The 21,025-nt window shown below is 47.1% G+C and overlaps 1 protein-coding gene across 3 annotated transcripts in view; it reads right to left on the bottom strand.

Annotated features, from left to right (window-relative positions):
- The window catches only part of LOC135551846 (zinc finger protein 385D-like), a 38,571-nt gene that overhangs the window by 5,921 nt on the left and 11,625 nt on the right, over positions 1 to 21,025 (bottom strand). For 2 of the 3 annotated variants that reach the window (XM_064983095.1, XM_064983097.1), the window contains 2 exons: positions 11,283 to 11,393; positions 7,084 to 7,237 (listed from right to left, as the gene is read on the bottom strand). In XM_064983095.1, the coding sequence (XP_064839167.1) occupies positions 7,084 to 7,237; positions 11,283 to 11,393 (265 nt within the window). The remainder of the gene's footprint in view (positions 1 to 7,083; positions 7,238 to 11,282; positions 11,394 to 21,025) is intronic. The other variant, XM_064983096.1, reaches the window with a different exon arrangement.

The raw sequence follows: 21,025 nt of genomic DNA, 5'->3' as shown, positions 1-21,025 counted from the left end.
CTGGTTACTACTGCAGACCTGCATCTAATGCTGGTTACTACTGCAGACCTGCATCTAATGCTGGTTACTACTGCAGGTCTGCATCTAATGCTGGTTACTACTGCAGACCTGCATCTAATGCTGGTTACTACTGCAGGTCTGCATCTAATGCTGGTTACAACTGCAGGTCTGCATCTAATGCTGGTTACTACTGCAGGTCTGCATCTAATGCTGGTTACTACTGCAGACCTGCATCTAATGCTGGTTACAACTGCAGGCCTGCATCTAATGCTGGTTACTACTGCAAGCCTGCATCTAATGCTGGTTACTACTGCAGGCCTGCATCTAATGCTGGTTACTACTGCAGGTCTGCATCTAATGCTGGTTACAACTGCAGGCCTGCATCTAATGCTGGTTACTACTGCAGGCCTGCATATAATGCTGGTTACTACTGCAGGCCTTCATCTAATGCTGGTTACTACTGCAGGCATGTATCTAATGCTGGTTACTACTGCAGGCCTGCATCTAATGCTGGTTACTACTGCAGGCCTGCATCTAATGCTGGTTACTACTGCAGGCCTGCATCTAATGCTGGTTACTACTGCAGGCCTGCATCTAATGCTGGTTACTACTGCAGGCCTGCATCTAATGCTGGTTACTACTGCAGGCCTGCATCTAATGCTGGTTACTACTGCAGGCCTGCATCTAATGCTGGTTACTACTGAAGGCCTGCATCTAATGCTGGTTACAACTGCAGGCCTGCATCTAATGCTGGTTACAACTGCAGGCCTGCATCTAATGCTGGTTACTACTGCAAGCCTGCATCTAATGCTGGTTACTACTGCAGGCCTGCATCTAATGCTGGTTACTACTGCAGGCCTGCATCTAATGCTGGTTACTACTGCAGGCCTGCATCTAATGCTGGTTACTACTGCAGGTCTGCATCTAATGCTGGTTACTACTGCAGGCCTGCATCTAATGCTGGTTACAACTGCAGACCTGCATCTAATGCTGGTTACTACTGCAGACCTGCATCTAATGCTGGTTACTACTGCAGGTCTGCATCTAATGCTGGTTACAACTGCAGGCCTGCATCTAATGCTGGTTACTACTGCAGGCCTGCATCTAATGCTGGTTACAACTGCAGACCTGCATCTAATGCTGGTTACAACTGCAGGCCTGCATCTAATGCTGGTTACAACTGCAGACCTGCATCTAATGCTGGTTACTACTGCAGGCCTGCATCTAATGCTGGTTACTACTGCAGGCCTGCATCTAATGCTGGTTACTACTGCAGGTCTGCATCTAATGCTGGTTACTACTGCAGGCCTGCATCTAATGCTGGTTACAACTGCAGACCTGCATCTAATGCTGGTTACAACTGCAGGCCTGCATCTAATGCTGGTTACTACTGCAGGCCTGCATCTAATGCTGGTTACAACTGCAGACCTGCATCTAATGCTGGTTACTACTGCAGGCCTGCATCTAATGCTGGTTACTACTGCAGGCCTGCATCTAATGCTGGTTACTACTGCAGCTCTGCATCCCAAATAGCACCCTATCCCTAACAAGTGTACCACTTTTGACCAGGGCCCATGGTGCACTATGTTGGGAAAGGGTGCCATTTGGGAAGCAGACCAAGTCTTTCAACTTTTACCATAACTCACTGAGAGAGAAAACCACACCAGCAACAGTGTTTATGAGATTCATTAGCCTCTGTAATCTCAGTAATAACCAAAGATTTCCCATGGGAATCTGCTTCCATTTTTCAGAGTGGGAAAATGAAAGGCTTCGGATTGAAATGATTACGGTCCATTATCTGCAGTGAGACGGACCGGGAACGGAAGGGCTTCCCCAGAGGGAAACACCACAGTGGTCATGTGTTAATGGGGATTAGGCCTGTAAGCGTTTATTTATTGTCATTGACTGTCTCTCTAAAATGGCAATAAGGCTGTTTGGCAAAGTAATCATCACAAAGTTCCCCTGTTTCTTCCACGCTAAATAGAAAAACTTGCTCACTCTATCACTATGGCATGAAGTCTAATGAATAGACTCTTCGTCTATAACACACTCACGCACATCACAACACATATGAACACGCCTCTGAGGCATGCATACATTTTTTTTAATGTTTTTTTTTAACCTTTATTTAACCAGGTAAGCTAGTTGAGAACAAGTTTTCATTTACAACTGCGACCTGGCCAAGATAAAGCAAAGCAGTGTGACAGAAACAACAACACAGAGTTACATGGAATAAACAAGCGTACAGTCAATACAATAGAGAAAAAAGAAAGTCTATATACAGTGTGTGCAAATGGCATGAGGAGGTATGGCAATAAATAGGCCATAGTAGCAAAGTAATGACAATTTAGCAGATTAACACTGGAGTGATAGATGAGCAGATGATGATGAGGAGATGATGGTGTGTAAGTAGTGATACTAGTGTGCAAAAGAGCAGCAAAGTAAATATAAACAATATGGGGAGGAGGTAGATAGATTGGGTAGGCTATTTACAGATGGACTATGTACAGCTGCAGCGATCGGTTAGCTGCTCAGATAGCTGATGTTTAAAGTTGGTGAGGGAAATGTAAGTCTCCAGCTTCAGCAATTTTTGCAATTCGTTCCAGTCACTGGAAGGAAAAGGCGGCCAAAGGAGGTGTTGGCTTTGTGGATGACCAGTGAGATATACCGGCTGGAGCGCGTGCTACGGTTGGGTGTTGTTATTGTGACCAGTGAGCTGAGATAAGGCGGCGTTTTACCTAGCATAGACTTGTAGATCACCTGGAGCCAGTGGGTCTGGCGACGAATATGCAGCGAGGGCCAGCCGACTGGAGCATACAGGTCGCAGTGGTATAAAATGGATGGCACTGTGATAGACTGCATCCAATTTGCTGATTAGAGTATTGGAAGCTATTTTGTAGATGACATCGCCGAAGTCGAGGATCGGTAGGATGGTCAGTTTTACTAAGGTAAGTTTGGCAGCGTGAGTGAAGGAGGCTTTGTTGCGAAATAGAAAGCCGATTCTAGATTTGATTTTGGATTGGAGATGTTTAATATGAGTCTGGAAGGAGAGTTTACAGCCCAGCCAGACACCTAGGTATTTGTAGTTGTCCACGTATTCTAGGTCAGAACCGTCCAGAGTAGTGATGCTAGTCGGGCTGGCGGGTGCGTGCGGGTGCGGGCAGCGAACCGTTGAAAGCATGCATTTGGTTTTGGTAGAGTTTAAGAGCAGTTGGAGGCCATGGAAGGAGTGTTGTATGGCATTGAAGCTCGTTTGGATGTTAGTTAACACAGTGTCCAAAGAAGGGCCAGATGTATACAGAATGGTGTCGTCTGCGTAGAGGTGGATCAGGGAATCACCCGCAGCAAGAGCGACATTGTTGATATATACAGAGAAAAGAGTCGGCCCGATAATTGAACCCTGTGGTACCCCCATAGAGACTGCAAGAGGTCCGGACAACAGGCCTCCAATTTTACACACTGAACTCTATCTGCGAAGTAGTTGGTGAACCAGGCGAGGCAGTCATTTGAGAAACCAAGGCTATTGAGTCTGCCAATAAGAATGTGGTGATTGACAGAGTCAAAAGCCTTGGCCAGGTCGATGAAGACGGCTGCACAGTGCTGTCTTTTATCGATGGCGGTTGTGATATCGTTTTGTACCTTGAGCGTGGCTGAGATGCACCCATGACCAGCTCAGAAACCGGATTGCACAGCGGAGAAGGTACGGTGGGATTCGAAATGGTCAGTGGTCTGTTTATTAACTTGGCTTTCAAAGACTTTAGAAAGGCAAGACAGGATGGATATAGGTCTGTAACAGTTTGGGTCTAGAGTGTCACCCCCTTTGAAGAGGGGGATGACCGCGGCAACTTTCCAATCTTTAGGATCTTGGACGAAATGAAAGAGAGGTTGAACAGACTGGTAATAGTGGTTGCAACAATGGCAGCAGATAATTTTAGCAAGAGATGGTCCAGATTGTCTAGCCCAGCTGATTTGAACGGGTCCAAGTTTTGCAGCTCTTTCAGAACATCTGTGATTTGGATTTGGGTGAAGGAGAAGCTGGGAAGGCTCGGGCAAGTAGCTGCGAGGGTTGCGGAGCTGTTGGCCAGGGTTGGAGTAGCCAGGAGGAAAGCATGGCCAGCCGAAATGCTTATTGAAATTTTCGATTATCATGGATTTATCGGTGGTGACCGTGTCACCTAGCCTCAGTGCAGTGGGCAGCTAGGAGGAGGTGCTCTTGTTCTCCATGGACTTTACAGTTCCCAAATGTTTTGGGAGTTAGAGGTACAGGATGCAAATTTCTGACTGACTGTGTGTATTGGTTCCTGACGTCCCTGAACAGTTGCATATCGCGGGGACTATTCAATGCTATTGCAGTCTGCCACAGGGTGTTTTTGTGCTGGTCAAGGGCAGTCGGGTCTGGAGTGAACCAAGGGCTATATCTTTTTCTTAGCTCTACATTTTTGAAAGGGGCATGCTTATTTAAGATGGTGAGGAAATTACTTTTAAAGAATGACCAGGCATCCTCGACTGACGGGATGAGGTCAATATCCTTCCAGGATACCTGGGCCAGGTTGATTAGAAAGGCCTGCTCGCAGGAGTGTTTTAGGGAGCGTTTGACAGTGATGAGGGGTGGTCCGCGTTTGACCGCGGACCCATAGCGGATGAGCAATGAGGCAGTGATCGCAGAGATCCTGATTGAAAACAGCAGAGGTGTATTTGGAGGGCAAGTTGGTCAGGATAATATCTATGAGGGTGCCCATGTTTACGGATTTAGGGTTGTACCTGATGGTTTCCTTGATCATTTGTGTGAGATTGGGGGTATCTAGTATAGATTGTAGAACTGCTGGGGTGTTAAGCATATCCCAGTTTAGGTCACCTAACAGAACGAACTCTGAAGATAGATGGGGGGCAATCAATTCACATATGGTGTCCAAGGCACAGCTGGGAGCTGAGGGGGGTCTATAACAGGCGGCAATAGTGAGAGACTTATTTCTGGAGAGATTCATTTTTAAAATTAGAAGCTCGAACTGTTTGGGCATAGACCTGGAAAGTATGACAGAACTTTTCAAGCTATCTCTACAGTAGATTGCAACTCCTCCCACTTTGGCAGTTCTATCTTGACGGAAAATGTTGTAGTTGGGTATGGAAATCTCAGAATTTTTGGTGGCCTTCCTAAGCCAGGATTCAGACACGGCAAGGACATCGGGGTTGGCGGAGTGTGCTAAAGCAGTGAGTAAAACAAACTTAGGGAGGAGGCTTCTGATTTTACCATGCATGAAACCAAGGCCTTTTCGATTACAGTAGTCAACAAATGAGAGTGCCTGGGGACACGCAGGGCCTGGGTTAGCCTCCACATCACCCGAGGAACAGAGGAGGAGTAGGATGAGGGTACGGCTAAAGGCTAGCAAAACTGGTCATCTAGAGCGTTGGGGACAGAGAATAAAAGGAGCAGATTTCTGGGCGTGGTAGAATAGATTCGGGGCATAATGTGCAGACAGGGGTATGGCGGGGTACGGGTACAGTGGAGGTAAGCCCAGGCACTGAGTGCATCTCTGGACATGCTGGTTATACTGGGTGAGGTCACCGCATGTGTGGGAGGTGGGACAAAGGAGGTATCTAAGGCATGTACTGTGGGACTAGGGGCTCCACAGTAAACTAAAACAATGATAATTATCAAAAACAACAGTATACAAGGCATATTAACATTTGAGAGAGACATAAAGCGAGGCATAAAGCAATCACATGTGTTGATTGGGAGAGCTAGCTAAGTCAACAACGGGTAAGACAACAACAGCTAATCAGCTAAGTGAACAACAGCAGGTAAAATTGCGATGAATGGGCAGAGAGGGTAGGTTAACTACACACAGGGTCTGAGTTTGGGGCTAGGGCCGACAGATAAACAAAGGTAAACCAAGTGGAGTATCATGATAAATGAACAGTCCAGCAGGCATCAGCTATATAGCCAAGTGATCATAGGGTCCAGTGTACAGCAATAGATGAAACAGGGAAGCAGCTACATAGTCGTTACTACGCTAGCACGCGGGAGACACATCGTTTAAAGTTAGCAGTCCAGGGTAAGTAGAAGCGTCTGCTCCGTCGTCCGGCAAAGGCCGGTTGAAGTCGTGGTTGTACGGCGGGGCGCCGTGTCGACGAAGGGACCGGGCCAGATGGCGAAAGAGGTATTGTAGTTGTGGGAATTTTGTTTGCTAGCTGGGAGATGAGCCTGTCTCAGGGCTAGCTTTGGGGCTGGGTCAATCAGTTGAAGATAGCTAGCTGTGATGATCAATGGTCGGCAGGAATCTGGCGTTGTAGTGGAGAAAAACAGTCTGAGGCTGGCAGGTATTATCCAGGCTAAAAAAACAGCTGGTGTCTGAGCAGAGGGTAAAGGCCGCTAGCAGTGGCTAACAATGACTAAATGGCGAGTAACTTAGCTAATTAGCTGGCTACCTTCTGATGAAAGTTTTGGCGATAGGGTCTAAAAAATTTAATTTAAAAATGGAAAAAGAGATTGAAAAATACAGTGGAATATATACAAAAAAATATGAAAAATACAAAAAGTAAACGAGAGGACAACAAACCACGTATGCACTGCTATGCCATCTTGGATTAACAAACAACGCAAACTCCTGCACACATACTCCCAGATCTGCATATGTTACAGACACACAAAGCAAAGTGCTGCGTTTGAACCTCTAAAGACTCATTAGTGAGAATGTGTGTCTACATGTATACAGGGTCATTTCGAGAGAGGAGAGTTGAATGCCTTTCAGCGTTTTAGTCCATCTGCTCTATATGGCAGCAAGGATAGACAGACGAGAGGCTTCCTCACACATCAAAGAGATAGAGAGAGGTGACAGGAAACGCAGGGTCTGTTAGAAGGGATGGTCTGGATGATCAAAGCTACAAGGAGCCTTTATGTGTTTGATGTCAGCACATATTTACAAATACACCCTTGAACGCACACACACACGTGCACTTACATACACACGCACACACCCTAACACGTGCACTCATTCACGCATGCACGCGTACACACACATGCTCACACACATCATGCCCCTCTCTCTGTCTACCCTTTCTCCCCCCTGGCACACACACACCAACCTGTTGAACTGTAGTCTGAGCTGGGTGGCACAGGGCAGGGAGAGACAGGGCTCTTGCTGACTGCGTCAGGGGCTCTGGTCTTGCAGTCCAGTGGGTCGAGGGCTTTGAGCCTCTTGAAGTGTTTGGCACCGCTGTAATGGGATGAGGCCTGGCTCTACAAAGAGAGAGACAATACAACCAGAACCACTGTAATGGGATGAGGCCTGGCTCTACACAGAGAGAGACAATAGAACCAGAACCACTGTAATGGAATGAGGCCTGGCTCTACACAGAGAGAGACATTAGAACCAGAACCACTGTAATGGAATGAGGCTGACTCTACACACAGAGAGACAATACAACCAGAACCGCTGTAATGGGATGAGGCCTGGCTCTACACAGAGAGAGACAATAGAACCAGAACCACTGTAATGGGATGAGGCTGACTCTACACAGAGAGAGACAATACAACCAGAACCACTGTAATGGGATGAGGCCTGGCTCTACAAAGAGAGAGACAATACAACCAGAACCACTGTAATGGGATGAGGCCTGGCTCTACACAGAGAGAGACAATAGAACCAGAACCACTGTAATGGGATGAGGCTGACTCTACACAGAGAGACAATACAACCAGAACCGCTGTAATGGGATGAGGCCTGGCTCTACACAGAGAGAGACAATACAACCAGAACCGCTGTAATGGGATGAAGCCTGGCTCTACACAGAGAGACAATACAACCAGAACCACTGTAATGGGATGAAGCCTGGCTCTACACAGAGAGACAATACAACCAGAACCACTGTAATGGGATGAGGCCTGGCTCTACAAAGAGTGAGACAATACAACCAGAACCACTGTAATGGGATGAGGCCTGGCTCTACACAGAGAGAGACAATACAACCAGAACCACTGTAATGGGATGAGGCCTGGCTCTACACAGAGAGACAATATAACCAGAACCACTGTAATGGGATGAGGCCTGGCTCTACACAGAGAGACAATACAACCAGAACCACTGTAATGGGATGAGGCCTGGCTCTACAAAGAGTGAGACAATACAACCAGAACCACTGTAATGGGATGAGGCCTGACTACACAGAGAGAGACAATACAATCAGAACCACTGTAATGGGATGAGGCCTGGCTCTACACAGAGAGACAATACAACCAGAACCACTGTAATGGGATGAAGCCTGGCTCTACACAGAGAGACAATACAACCAGAACCACTGTAATGGGATGAAGCCTGGCTCTACACAGAGAGACAATACAACCAGAACCACTGTAATGGGATGAGGCCTGGCTCTACAAAGAGTGAGACAATACAACCAGAACCACTGTAATGGGATGAGGCCTGGCTCTACACAGAGAGAGACAATAGAACCAGAACCACTGTAATGGAATGAGGCCTGGCTCTACACAGAGAGACAATATAACCAGAACCACTGTAATGGGATGAGGCCTGGCTCTACACAGAGAGACAATACAACCAGAACCACTGTAATGGGATGAGGCCTGGCTCTACAAAGAGTGAGACAATACAACCAGAACCACTGTAATGGGATGAGGCCTGACTACACAGAGAGAGACAATACAATCAGAACCACTGTAATGGGATGAGGCCTGGCTCTACACAGAGAGACAATACAACCAGAACCACTGTAATGGGATGAGGCCTGGCTCTACACAGAGAGACAATACAACCAGAACCACTGTACTGGGATGAGACCTGGCTCTACACAGAGAGAAACAATAGAACCAGAACCACTGTAATGGGATGAGGCCTGGCTCTACACAGAGAGAAACAATAGAACCAGAACCACTGTAATGGGATGAGGCCTGGCTCTACACAGAGAGACAATACAACCAGAACCACTGTACTGGGATGAGACCTGGCTCTACACAGAGAGAAACAATAGAACCAGAACCACTGTAATGGGATGAGGCCTGACTCTACACAGAGAGAAACAATAGAACCAGAACCACTGTAATGGGATGAGGCCTGGCTCTACACAGAGAGACAATACAATCAGAACCACTGTAATGGGATGAGGCCTGGCTCTACACAGAGAGACAATACAACCAGAATCAGAGAGTCACACAAGATACAACAACAAGCCCAATGACTATGTTCTCAAGTCATCAAGTCATATAGCGTCAAGCCAGAGATCTAACATCACAGTTTCGTCAGTTAGCAGACACTCTTATCCAGAGCAATTTATATATAAACTCTCAGAGAATTTCATCTCATACACTTCATCCAATATTTCAAGCTTGCGCTTACACGGTTTACACCCACACAACACTTGCATATTCCCCAGGAAGAGTAGCTGCTGCTTTTAGAACAGATAATAAAATAACTGAATAACACATTTGACAATCCCTGCATGTTGAGAAAGACCAGGCATGAGGTGCCATCTATAACCTAGAAGGATTAATTGGCTGTCCCCATAGGATAACGCTTTGAAGAACCCTCTGAAGAACACTTTTCGGTTCCATGTACACTGAACTAAAATATAAACGCAACATGCAACAATTTCTAAGGTTTTACTGAGTTACAATTCATATAAGGAAATCAGTCAATTTAAATAAATTCATTAGGCCCTAATCTATTGATTTCACATGACTGGGAAAACAGATATGCATCTGTTGGTCACAGATACCCTTAAAAAATAGGGAGGGGCGTGGATCAGAAAACCAGTCAGTATCTGGTGTGACCACCATTTTCCTCATACAGCGAGACACATAGAGTTGATCAGGCTGTTGATTGTGGCCTGTGGAATGTTCCACTCCTCTTCAATGGATGTGTGAAGTTTCTTTATATTGTCGGAACTGGAACACGCTGTCATACACATCGATCCAGAGCATCCCAAACATGCTCGATGGGTGACATGTCTGGTGAGTATGCAGGCCATGGAAGAAATGGGACATTTTCAGCTTCCAGAAATTGTACATACACGCTGACTGCCATCTGCCCGGTACAGTTGAAACCGGGATTCATCCTTGAAGAGCAGACTTATCCAGCGTGCCAGTGGCCATCGAAGGTGAACATTTGCCCACTGAAGTCAGTTACGACACCAAACTGCTGTCAGGTCAAGACCCTGGTGAGAATGACTAGCACACAGATGAGCTTCCATCAGGCGGTTTCTGACAGTTTGTGCAGAAATTCTTTGGTTGTGCAAACCCACAGTTTCATCAGCTGTCCAGGTGGCTGGTCTCAGAAGATCCCGCAGGTGAAGAAGCCGGATTTTGAGGCCCTGGGCTGACGTAGTTATGCTGACAAATTCTCTAAAACGACATTGGAGGCGGCTTATGGGAGAGAAATGAACATGTAATGATCATGTTGTTTAATCACCTTCTTGATATGTCACACCTGTCAGGTGGATGGATTATCTAGGCAAAGGAGAAATGCTCAACACATTTGTGCTCACAATTTGGGAAAAATAAGCATTGTGTGCATATGGAAAATTTATGGGATCTTTCATTTCAGCTCAAGAAACACGGGACGAACATTTTAGATGTTGCGTTTATGTTTTTGTTCAGTGTAGAACCCTTTTGGTTCCAGGTAGAACACTTTTGGGTTCCATGTAGGAACCCAAAAGAGTTCTACCTGGAACCAAAAAAGGTTTTCCTATGGGAACAGCCAAATAACCCTTTAGGAACCCTTTTTTGAGACAGTAGTGGCTGCTACCAACACACTGACTCAACTCCAGCCACTTTAATCATGGGAACTGATGGGAAATATATCACTAGCCACTTTAAACAACGCTACTTAATATAATGTTTACATACCCTACACTATTCATCTCATATGTATACGTATATACTGTACTCTATATATATTTATGTAATACATGTATCACTAGCCACTTTAAACTATGCCACTTTGTTTACATACTCATCTCATATGTATATACTGTACTCAATCCCATCTACTGTATCTTGCCTATGCTGCTCTGTACCATCACTCATTCATATATCTTTATGTACATATTCTTTATCCCTTTACACTTGTGTGTATAAGGTAGTAGTTTTGGAATTGTTAGTTAGATTACTCGTTGGTTATTACTGCATTGTCAGAACTAGAAGCACAAGCATTTCGCTACACTCGCATTAACATCTGCTAACCATGTGTATGTGACAAATAAAATTTGATTTGATTTAGAGTTCTCAAGCATTCCTGGTACTGCCCTCTATGAGGTCAAACTCTGCCTACCTCCGAGTTGAGCCTCAGTCGGCACACAACACACGATGAGCTGGGTTTCCTCATAGGGGGCGTGGCTAGCCCAACCCCTGGACCAATCAGCATTTTGTGAATGCGGTCCATCTGCAAGAACAAGAGTGAAAAGGGGGATGAATTACTGAGCTATGGCTAGGGCAGAGACTAAGGCAGGAGCAAAGGTTTAGCAAGAGTTCAATGTTAGAGTACCTCAAATGCTCCCAGACTTAAACAAGCTTAGAGTAATGGTCCTTCCTTTATATATAACAGATGGTGACTAATGCCTACCTTCCCAAACTAAACAAGAGGGAAAATGTGGTATGGATAGGGAAAAGACTAGGGTTAAGACTAGGGTTAAGAGTAGGGTTAAGACTAGGCTTAAGAGTAGGGTTAAGACTAGGGTTAAGAGTAGGGTTAAGACTAGGGTTAAGAGTAGGGTTAAGACTAGGATGAAGACTAGGGTTAAGACAAGGGTTAAGACTAGAGTTAAGAGTAGGGTTAAGACTAGGCTTAAGAGTAGGGTTAAGAGTAGGGTTAAGACTAGGATGAAGACTAGGGTTAAGAGTAGGGTTAAGAGTAGGGTTAAGACTATGGTTAAGAGTAGGGTTAAGACTAGGATGAAGACTAGGGTTAAGAGTTGGGTTAAGACTAGGGTTAAGAGTGGGGTTAAGAGTAGGGTTAAGAGTAGGGTTAAGACTAGGATGAAGACTAGGGTTAAGAGTAGGGTTAAGAGTAGGGTTAAGAGCAGGGTTAAGAGTAGGGTTAAGACTAGGGTTAAGAGTAAGGTTAGGAGTAAGGTTAAGACTAGGCTTAAGAGTAGGGTTAAGACTAGGATGAAGACTAGGGTTAAGAGTAGGGTTAAGAGTAGGGTTAAGAGTAAGGTTAAGAGTAGGGTTAAGAGTAAGGTTAAGAGTAGGGTTAAGAGTAAGGTTAAGAGTAAGGTTAAAAGTAGGGTTAAGAGTAAGGTTAAGAGTAGGGTTAAGAGTAGGATTTAGAGTAAGGTTAAAAGTAGGGTTAAGAGTAAGGTTAAGAGTAGGGTTAAGAGTAGGGTTAAGACTAGGATGAAGAGTAGGTTTAAGAGTAGGGTTAATAGTAGGGTTAAGAGTAGGGTTAAGACTAGGGTTAAGAGTAAGGTTAAGAGTAAGGTTAAGACTAGGCTTAAGAGTAGGGTTAAGACTAGGATGAAGACTAGGGTTAAGACTAGGGCTAAGAGTAAGGTTAAGAGTAAGGTTAAGAGTAAGGTTAAGAGTAAGGTTAAGACTAGGATGAAGACTAGGGTTAAGAGTAGGGTTAAGAGTAGGGTCAAGACTAGGGTTAAGAGTAGGGTTAAGAGTAGGGTTAAGAGTAAGGTTAAGACTAGGATGAAGACTAGGGTTAAGAGTAGGGTTAGAGTAGGGTTAAGAGTAGGGTTAAGACTAGGGTTAAGACTAGGGTTAAGACTAGGGTTAAGAGTAGGGTTAAGAGTAAGGTTAAGAGTAAGGTTAAGAGTAGGGTTACGACTAGGGTTAAGAGTAGGGTTAAGAGTAAGGTTAAGACTAGGGTTAAGAGTAGGGTTAAGAGTAAGGTTAAGAGTAAGGTTAAGAGTAGGGTTACGACTAGGGTTAAGACTAGGGTTAAGAGTAGGGTTAAGAGTAGGGTTAAGAGTAGGGTTAAGACTAGGGATAAGAGTAGGGTTAAGAGTAAGGTTAAGAGTAGGGTTAAGAGTAGGGTTACCGCTAGGGTTAAGACTAGGGTTAAGAGTAAGGTTAAGAGTAGGCTAAAGTGTAGGGTTAAGACTAGGGTTAAGACTAGGGTTAAGACTAGAGTTAAGCAAGAGGTCAATGTTGAGGAAGCAGACCTGTAATGGTCCTCTGTAGCTCAGTTAGTGGAGGATAGTGTCACATGAGTTGACGCTGGAGAGGCGAAACAGGTACGGGGAGTCAAACATTTAATAAGGAACGGACATGGAACGAGACAGGAACAGCGTCAGCATACAAGAAAACAAAGACAAAAACAATCAATGCATCAGCTATCATACGAAGCATCGGGGAGTACTGGCATTCCAGTTGGTATGGTGACATTAGCTCTGGGACGCCACCGATGGAACCGGGGGTGCCTCGCCATCTCGTTGGGCTTCCACACCCTAGCTGGCTCGAAAGGTTTCCTTTCCCCGGTTGGCTCGGATGGCGCCCATCCCACGGCGGGCCTCGTCAGCTGGATCGTCAGTTCTTATTTGCCCAGCCGGTCCAGGAGTTCTTTTTGTTTTGTTGGTGACGTCGGGGTGGATTCCGCCTAAGCCATCCCGTCGGCTTCCACACCCTGGCTGGCTCGAGAGGTTTCGTTGCCTCGGTTGGCTCGGCAGGTTTCCATCCCGTCGGCTTCCACACCCTGGCTAGCTCGAGAGGTTTCGTTGCCTCGGTTGGCTCGGCAGGTTTCAATCCCGTCGGCTTCCACACCCTGGCTGGCTCGAGAGGTTTCGTTGCCTCGGTTGGCTCGGCAGGTTTCCATCCCGTCGGCTTCCACACCCTGGCTGGCTCGAGAGGTTTCGTTGCCTCGGTTGGCTCGGCAGGTTTCCATCCCGTCGGCTTCCACACCCTGGCTGGCTCGAGAGGTTTCGTTGCCTCGGTTGGCTCGGCAGGTTTCCATCCCGTCGGCTTCCACACCCTGGCTGGCTCGAGAGGTTTCGTTGCCTCGGTTGGCTCGGCAGGTTTCAATCCCGTCGGCTTCCACACCCTGGCTGGCTCGAGAGGTTTCGTTGCCTCGGTTGGCTCGGCAGGTTTCCATCCCGTCGGCTTCCACACCCTGGCTGGCTCGAGAGGTTTCGTTGCCTCGGTTGGCTCGGCAGGTTTCCATCCCGTCGGCTTCCACACCCTGGCTGGCTCGAGAGGTTTCGTTGCCTCGGTTGGCTCGGCAGGTTTCCATCCCGTCGGCTTCCACACCCTGGCTGGCTCGAGAGGTTTCGTTGCCTCGGTTGGCTCGGCAGGTTTCCATCCCGTCGGCTTCCACACCCTGGCTGGCTCGAGAGGTTTCGTTGCCTCGGTTGGCTCGGCAGGTTTCAATCCCGTCGGCTTCCACACCCTGGCTGGCTCGAGAGGTTTCGTTGCCTCGGTTGGCTCGGCAGGTTTCCATCCCGTCGGCTTCCACACCCTGGCTGGCTCGAGAGGTTTCGTTGCCTCGGTTGGCTCGGCAGGTTTCCATCCCGTCGGCTTCCACACCCTGGCTGGCTCGAGAGGTTTCATTTCTGCGGTTGGCTCGGGAGGTTTCCATCCCGTCGGCTTCCACACCCTGGCTGGCTCGAGAGGTTTCCTTTCCCCGGTTGGCTCGGATGGCGCCCATCCCGTCGGCTTCCACACCCTGGCTGGCTCGAGAGGTTTTGTTGCCTCGGTTGGCTCGGCAGGTTTCCATCCCGTCGGCTTCCACACCCTGGCTGGCTCGAGAGGTTTCGTTGCCTCGGTTGGCTCGGCAGGTTTCCATCCCGTCCACTGGATTGCCGGGCTCCCTCTCTGCAGCGGGATCGACAGGCGTCTTGTCTCAGCTGGATGTTAGGCTCCCATGCCTCAGCCGGCTCACCAGGCTCCCACACCCCTGTCGGTTCGTCAGGCTTCCACGCCCCAAACGGCTTGCCCAGCGCCCATGTCTCGGCCGGTTCACCCAGGTGAGACGCCTAGTGGTGCCCCAGGGGGGGGGCGTCTGCTCCCGCTCTTCCCCTCCTGGTGCAAGAGGGCGCCAGGTTGCCCTGCATCACGTCTCCCTCGCTGCAGCGGGATCTAGTCTGCATCACCCCTCATAGCCTGGTTCCTCTCTAGGTTTCTTCCTAGGTTTTGGCCTTTCTAGGGAGTTTTTCCAAGCCACCGTGCTTCTACACCTGCATTGCTTGCTGTTTGGGGTTTTAGGCTGGGTTTCTGTACAGCACTTTGATATATCAGCTGATGTAAGAAGGGCTATATAAATACATTTGATTTTATCTACAGGCGTCTTGCCTCAGCCGGCTCCCATGCTCCTGACGGTTCGTCAGGTTTCCACACCCCAACCGGCTTGCCCAGTGCCCATGTCTCAGCCGGTTCGCCCAGGTGGGACGCCAGGGGTGCCCCGTCTGCTCCTGCTCCCCCCCCCGCCCCCCCCGCGCTTGAGGGCACCAGACTGCCCTGCATCACTCACTCCTTTTATCCATTACGCACACCTGCTGTCCCTCGTCACGCGCATCAGCAATATCAGACTCACCTGGACTCCCTCATCATCTGTTTATTTCCTCCCATATATTTGTCTGTTCCCCAGCTCTGTTCCCCGCTGCTGCATTGATTGTTTTTTGTCTTTATTATTAGTTTGCTGACACTGTTCCTGTCTCGTTCCATGTCCATTTTTATTAAATGTTTACACCCTGTACCTGCTTCGTCTCTCCAGCGTCATTCCACGTGACAGATAGTGCTTCCAATGCCAGGATAGTGGATTACATTCCAGGGACCATCTGTGTGTAAAATGTATGTATGTAAAATGTATGCACGCATGACTGTCACTTTAAATTCTCCCTTGACTAGGTTGGCTGAGTAGCCAGAAGCTATGTCCCATATATATCTATAGTCTATGCCGCTCTGACATTGCTTGCCCAAATATTTATATATTCTTAATTCCATTCCATTCCTTTACTTTAGATTTGTGTGTTTTATTGTGAAATTGTTAGATATTACTGCACTGTTATTCCCTATGTAATGTACTGCCTTTGACCAGAGACTGCCAGAGACTGCCAGAGACTGCCAGAGGCTGCCAGAGACTGCCAGATACTGCCAGAGACTGCCAGAGACTGCCAGAGGCTGCCAGAGACTGCCAGAGACTGCCAGAGGCTGCCAGAGACTCAACATAATGGTTATGTCCCTGATAACAGAGTGCATAGTTACTAACCTTTCAATAGCAATCAAGTGGTAAAATGTGGTTTGGGTTTGGTTGATCAAGTGGTCACGGTAGATAAAAAGAAAGAGAAAGTTATCTCTCCATAACGGATCACAGGGTACTTAGTACCTTTTAACAGTAAATACCCCTAAAGATCCCAAATTGCCCTTAAAAGGTGGGCAGGTCCAACATCACTCACTGAACACCCCTCTAGAGGGTGACGGTCATTGTTATCCACAGAGACGGGCTTGGAAAACTCTGGGTTGAGAGGAGCATCTGTGAGTTCACCTCGACAAGTTCAAAGATGAACTCTTGAGCTTGCTTGGCCAAAAAGCAAGGTGGTCCATAGACATGGATCAGTGGTGGCTGGTGGCACATTAAATGGGGCGGTTGAACTCACAGTAATGCCTTTTTTGGTTTCGGTTCCAGGTAGAACCCTTTTGCTTTACAGGATCTAGATGCAAACCAAAGGAGTTCTACCTGGAATCAAAAAGGGTCCTTCAATGGGCTATCTTATGGGGACAGCCGAAGAACCCATTTAGGTTCTAGATAGAACCTAGAGTAGGGAAGTGGTGGTCAGACATCCTCATGCAGAGTTACTGGGTGTCCTAAGAGGACAGTCAAAGAACACATTTGGAAATCTTTTTTCTATGAGTGTAGAGGAATACAATTCACCACTTGGCCAGATCACAATATATACTTTAAATCTGAAATCTTATAGTTAAATAAAATATTGTTTGATTTGTTTATTAGCTGACTTTGTCTCCCACCTCCTATCCCTCTCCTCTCCCTCCTCCTGTATAAAACAACAACTGGGTAGAGATACAACCACGGAACTCGCTCCTCCGGTGGAGTGCCAGAGTGTCTCTTTACGACCGTATAGAAACAAGTGATAAAACGGAGAGCAAAACTGCCTGGGCCTGGTGTGCTGTATCATTATCTCACTGTGTGTTTCTGGACTTCACCTGCTATCACACTGTGTTTGTGTATGTGTTTGTGTGTGCGCATGTGTGTGTGCGTCTGTGTGTGCGTGTGTGTGCGCTTGTGCGTGTGCTTGTGCTTGTGCGTGTGCTTGTGCGTGTGTTTGCGTGTGCGTGTGTGCGTGTGCGTGTGCGTGTGCGTGTGTGTGTGTGTGTGTGTGTGTGTGTGTGTGTGTGTGTGTGTGTGTGTGTGTGTGTGTGTGTGTGAGATTCTGGTCTTTACCTATAGTGGGGTTTTAATAAGCAGACACTCCAATAAAAGGGGAATGGACTTTCTGAAGCAAAACAAAACAATGACCTGCAGTGTAAAACGGAACGAGCAGTAAAACAACACTGATATTCAGAGAGGCTGTAAGTCACGTCTTCAAAGGCCATCTGGTGGGAGTATGGAGATGTGGAGATGTGGTGTGTGTGTGTGTGTGTGTGTGTGTGTGTGTGTGTGTGTGTGTGTGCGTGTGTGCGTGCGTGCGTGTGTGATGGAGAGCGCTGCAGAACTAAACATGCACAAAACTTTCCTGGATTTAGCATCCTTCTAATAATGAACCATAACAACCCATAGAACAGGACTTCTATCATGAGGCTGTCAAACTAGACTGTACTTAGAAAATGTGGTTTTCTTCCGCACTTTTTACCTAGGGATAAATTCCTTCCAACTGGAGGGACAGTGTGGATGTGGGAAGAAAGGGGCTTGAGTTCCTACTGTGATGATAAGTTAAGCCTGTTATGTGCTCCTGATTCCTACTGTGATGATATGTTAAGCCTGTCATGTGCTTCTGATTCCTACTGTGATAATATGTTAAGCCTGTTATGTGCTCCTGATTCCTACTGTGATAATATGTTAAGCCTGTTATGTGCTCCTGATTCCTACTGTGATGATATGTTCAGCCTGTTATGTGCTCCTGATTCCTGCTGTGATGATAAGTTAAGCCTGTTATGTGCTCCTGATTCCTACTGTGATGATATGTTAAGCCTGTTATGTGCTCCTGATTCCTACTGTGATAATATGTTAAGCCTGTTATGTGCTCCTGATTCCTACTGTGATGATATGTTCAGCCTGTTATGTGCTCCTGATTCCTACTGTGATGATATGTTCAGCCTGTTATGTGCTTCTGATTCCTACTGTGATGATATGTTCAGCCTGTTATGTGCTCCTGATTCCTGCTGTGATGATATGTTAAGCCTGTTATGTGCTCCTGATTCCTACTGTGATGATATGTTCAGCCTGTTATGTGCTCCTGATTCCTACTGTGATGATATGTTCAGCCTGTTATGTGCTCCTGATTCCTGCTGTGATGATATGTTAAGCCTGTTATGTGCTCCTGATTCCTACTGTGATAATATGTTAAGCCTGTTATGTGTTTCTGATTCCTACTGTGATGATATGTTAAGCCTGTTATGTGCTCCTGATTCCTACTGTGATGATATGTTAAGCCTGTCATGTGCTTCTGATTCCTACTGTGATAATATGTTAAGCCTGTTATGTGCTCCTGATTCCTACTGTGATAATATGTTAAGCCTGTTATGTGCTTCTGATTCCTACTGTGATGATATGTTCAGCCTGTTATGTGTTTCTGATTCCTACTGTGATAATATGTTAAGCCTGTTATGTGCTCCTGTATGCACAAGCAAGAGTGTGTGTGTGTGTGTCTGCTCTAAGCCTTTCTCCTCTGCTGTCTTCTATCATGTACTCTGTGACCTTAAGGCCCCCACTCCCCACCTACTAACTCTTCAGCACCCCCCCCTTCCAACCCTACACCACCCTCCTAACTCTTTAGTACCGTCAACCCTTATATCCCCCTCTCTGATCTAGCACTCCACATTCCACCCCGTCTGTTCCACGATGAACCGTCTTCAATCCTTAACTTAACTTATACATGATCATCTTTAAACCCATAGCTCTCTGACCACTACTTTACTGGTTTTGTTTAAGTAATATTCATTAATAAAGTTTTTTTCTTCACATTTTACAAACATATATGAATTCATAGCACTCTCCCCTCAACCATCACTCTACACTCCCCCCTCAAACCTTACCCTAACCCATCACTCTACACTTTCCCCCTCAACTCTAACCTATCACTCTACACTCTCCCCTCAACCATCACTCTACACTCTACACTCTCCCCCTCAAACCTTACCCTAACCCATCACTCTACACTTTCCCCCTCAACTCTAACCTATCACTCTACACTCTCCCCTCAACCATCACTCTACACTCTACACTCTCCCCCCTCAAACCTTACCCTAACCCATCACTCTACACTTTCCCCCTCAACTCTAACCTATCACTCTACACTCTCCCCTCAACCATCACTCTACACTCTACACTCTCCCCCTCAAACCTTACCCTAACCCATCACTCTACACTTTCCCCCTCAACTCTAACCTATCACTCTACACTCCCCCTCAACCATCACTCTACACTCTCCCCCCTCAACCCTTACCCTAACCCATCACTCTACACTCTCCCCCTCAACTCTAACCCATCACTCTACACTCTCCCCTCAACCATCACTCTACACTCCCCCCTCAAACCTTACCCTAACCCATCACTCTACACTCTCCTCTCCTCTCAAACCTAACCCATCACTACACTCTCCTCTCAACCCTAACCCATCACTCTACTCTCCTCTCAACCCTAACCCATCACTCTACACTCTCCCCTCAACCCTAACCCATCACTCTACACTCTCCCCTCAACCCTAACCCATCACTCTACACTCTCCCCCTCAACTCTAACCTATCACTCTACACTCTCCCCTCAACCATCACTCTACACTCTACACTCTCCCCCTCAAACCTTACCCTAACCCATCACTCTACACTTTCCCCCTCAACTCTAACCTATCACTCTACACTCTCCCCTCAACCATCACTCTACACTCCCCCCTCAACCCTTACCCTAACCCATCACTCTACACTCTCCTCTCCTCTCAAACCTAACCCATCACTACACTCTCCCCTCAACCCTAACCCATCACTCTACACTCTCCCCTCAACCCTAACCCATCACTCTACACTCTCCCCTCAACCCTTACCCTAACCCATCACTCTACACTCTCCCCTCAACCATCACTCTACACTCCCCCTCAACCCTTACCCTAACCCATCACTCTACACTCTCCCCTCAACCCTAACCCATCACTCTACACTCCCCCTCAACCCTTACCCTAACCCATCACTCTACACTCTCCTCTCCTCTCAAACCTAACCCATCACTACACTCTCCTCTCAACCCTAACCCATCACTCTACACTCTCCTCTCAACCCTAACCCATCACTACACTCTCCTCTCAACCCTAACCCATCACTCTACACTCTCCCCTCAACCCTAACCCATCACTCTACACTCTCCCCTCAACCCTCACTCTACACTCTCCCCTAAACCATCACTCTACACTCTCCTCTCAACCCTAACCCATCACTCTACACTCTCCCCTCAACCATCACTCTACACTCTCCCCTCAACCATCACCCATCACTCTACACTCTCCCCTCAACCATCACTCTACACTCTCCCCACAACCATCACTACTCTCCTCTCAACCCTAACCCATCACTCTACACTCTCCTCTCAACCGTCACTCTACACTCTCCCCTAAACCATCCCTCTACACTCTCCTCTCAACCCTAACCCATCACTCTACACTCTCCCCTCAACCATCACTCTACACTCTCCTCTCAACCCTAACCCATCACTCTACACTCTCCCCTCAACCCTAACCCATCACTCTATACTCTCCCCTCAACCATCACTCTACACTCTCCTCTTAACCATCACTCTACACTCTCCTCTTAACCATCACTCTACACTCTCCCCTCAACCATCACTCTACACTCTCCTCTTAACCATCACTCTACACTCTCCTCTTAACCATCACTCTACACTCTCCCCTC

This window comes from Oncorhynchus masou, chromosome 13 (genome assembly GCF_036934945.1).
Source record: "Oncorhynchus masou masou isolate Uvic2021 chromosome 13, UVic_Omas_1.1, whole genome shotgun sequence".
In the NCBI taxonomy this organism is placed as follows: Eukaryota; Metazoa; Chordata; class Actinopteri; order Salmoniformes; family Salmonidae; genus Oncorhynchus; species Oncorhynchus masou.
The sequence above is the reverse complement of the archived record's forward strand: the minus strand, read 5'-3'. Positions and strand labels throughout refer to the sequence as shown.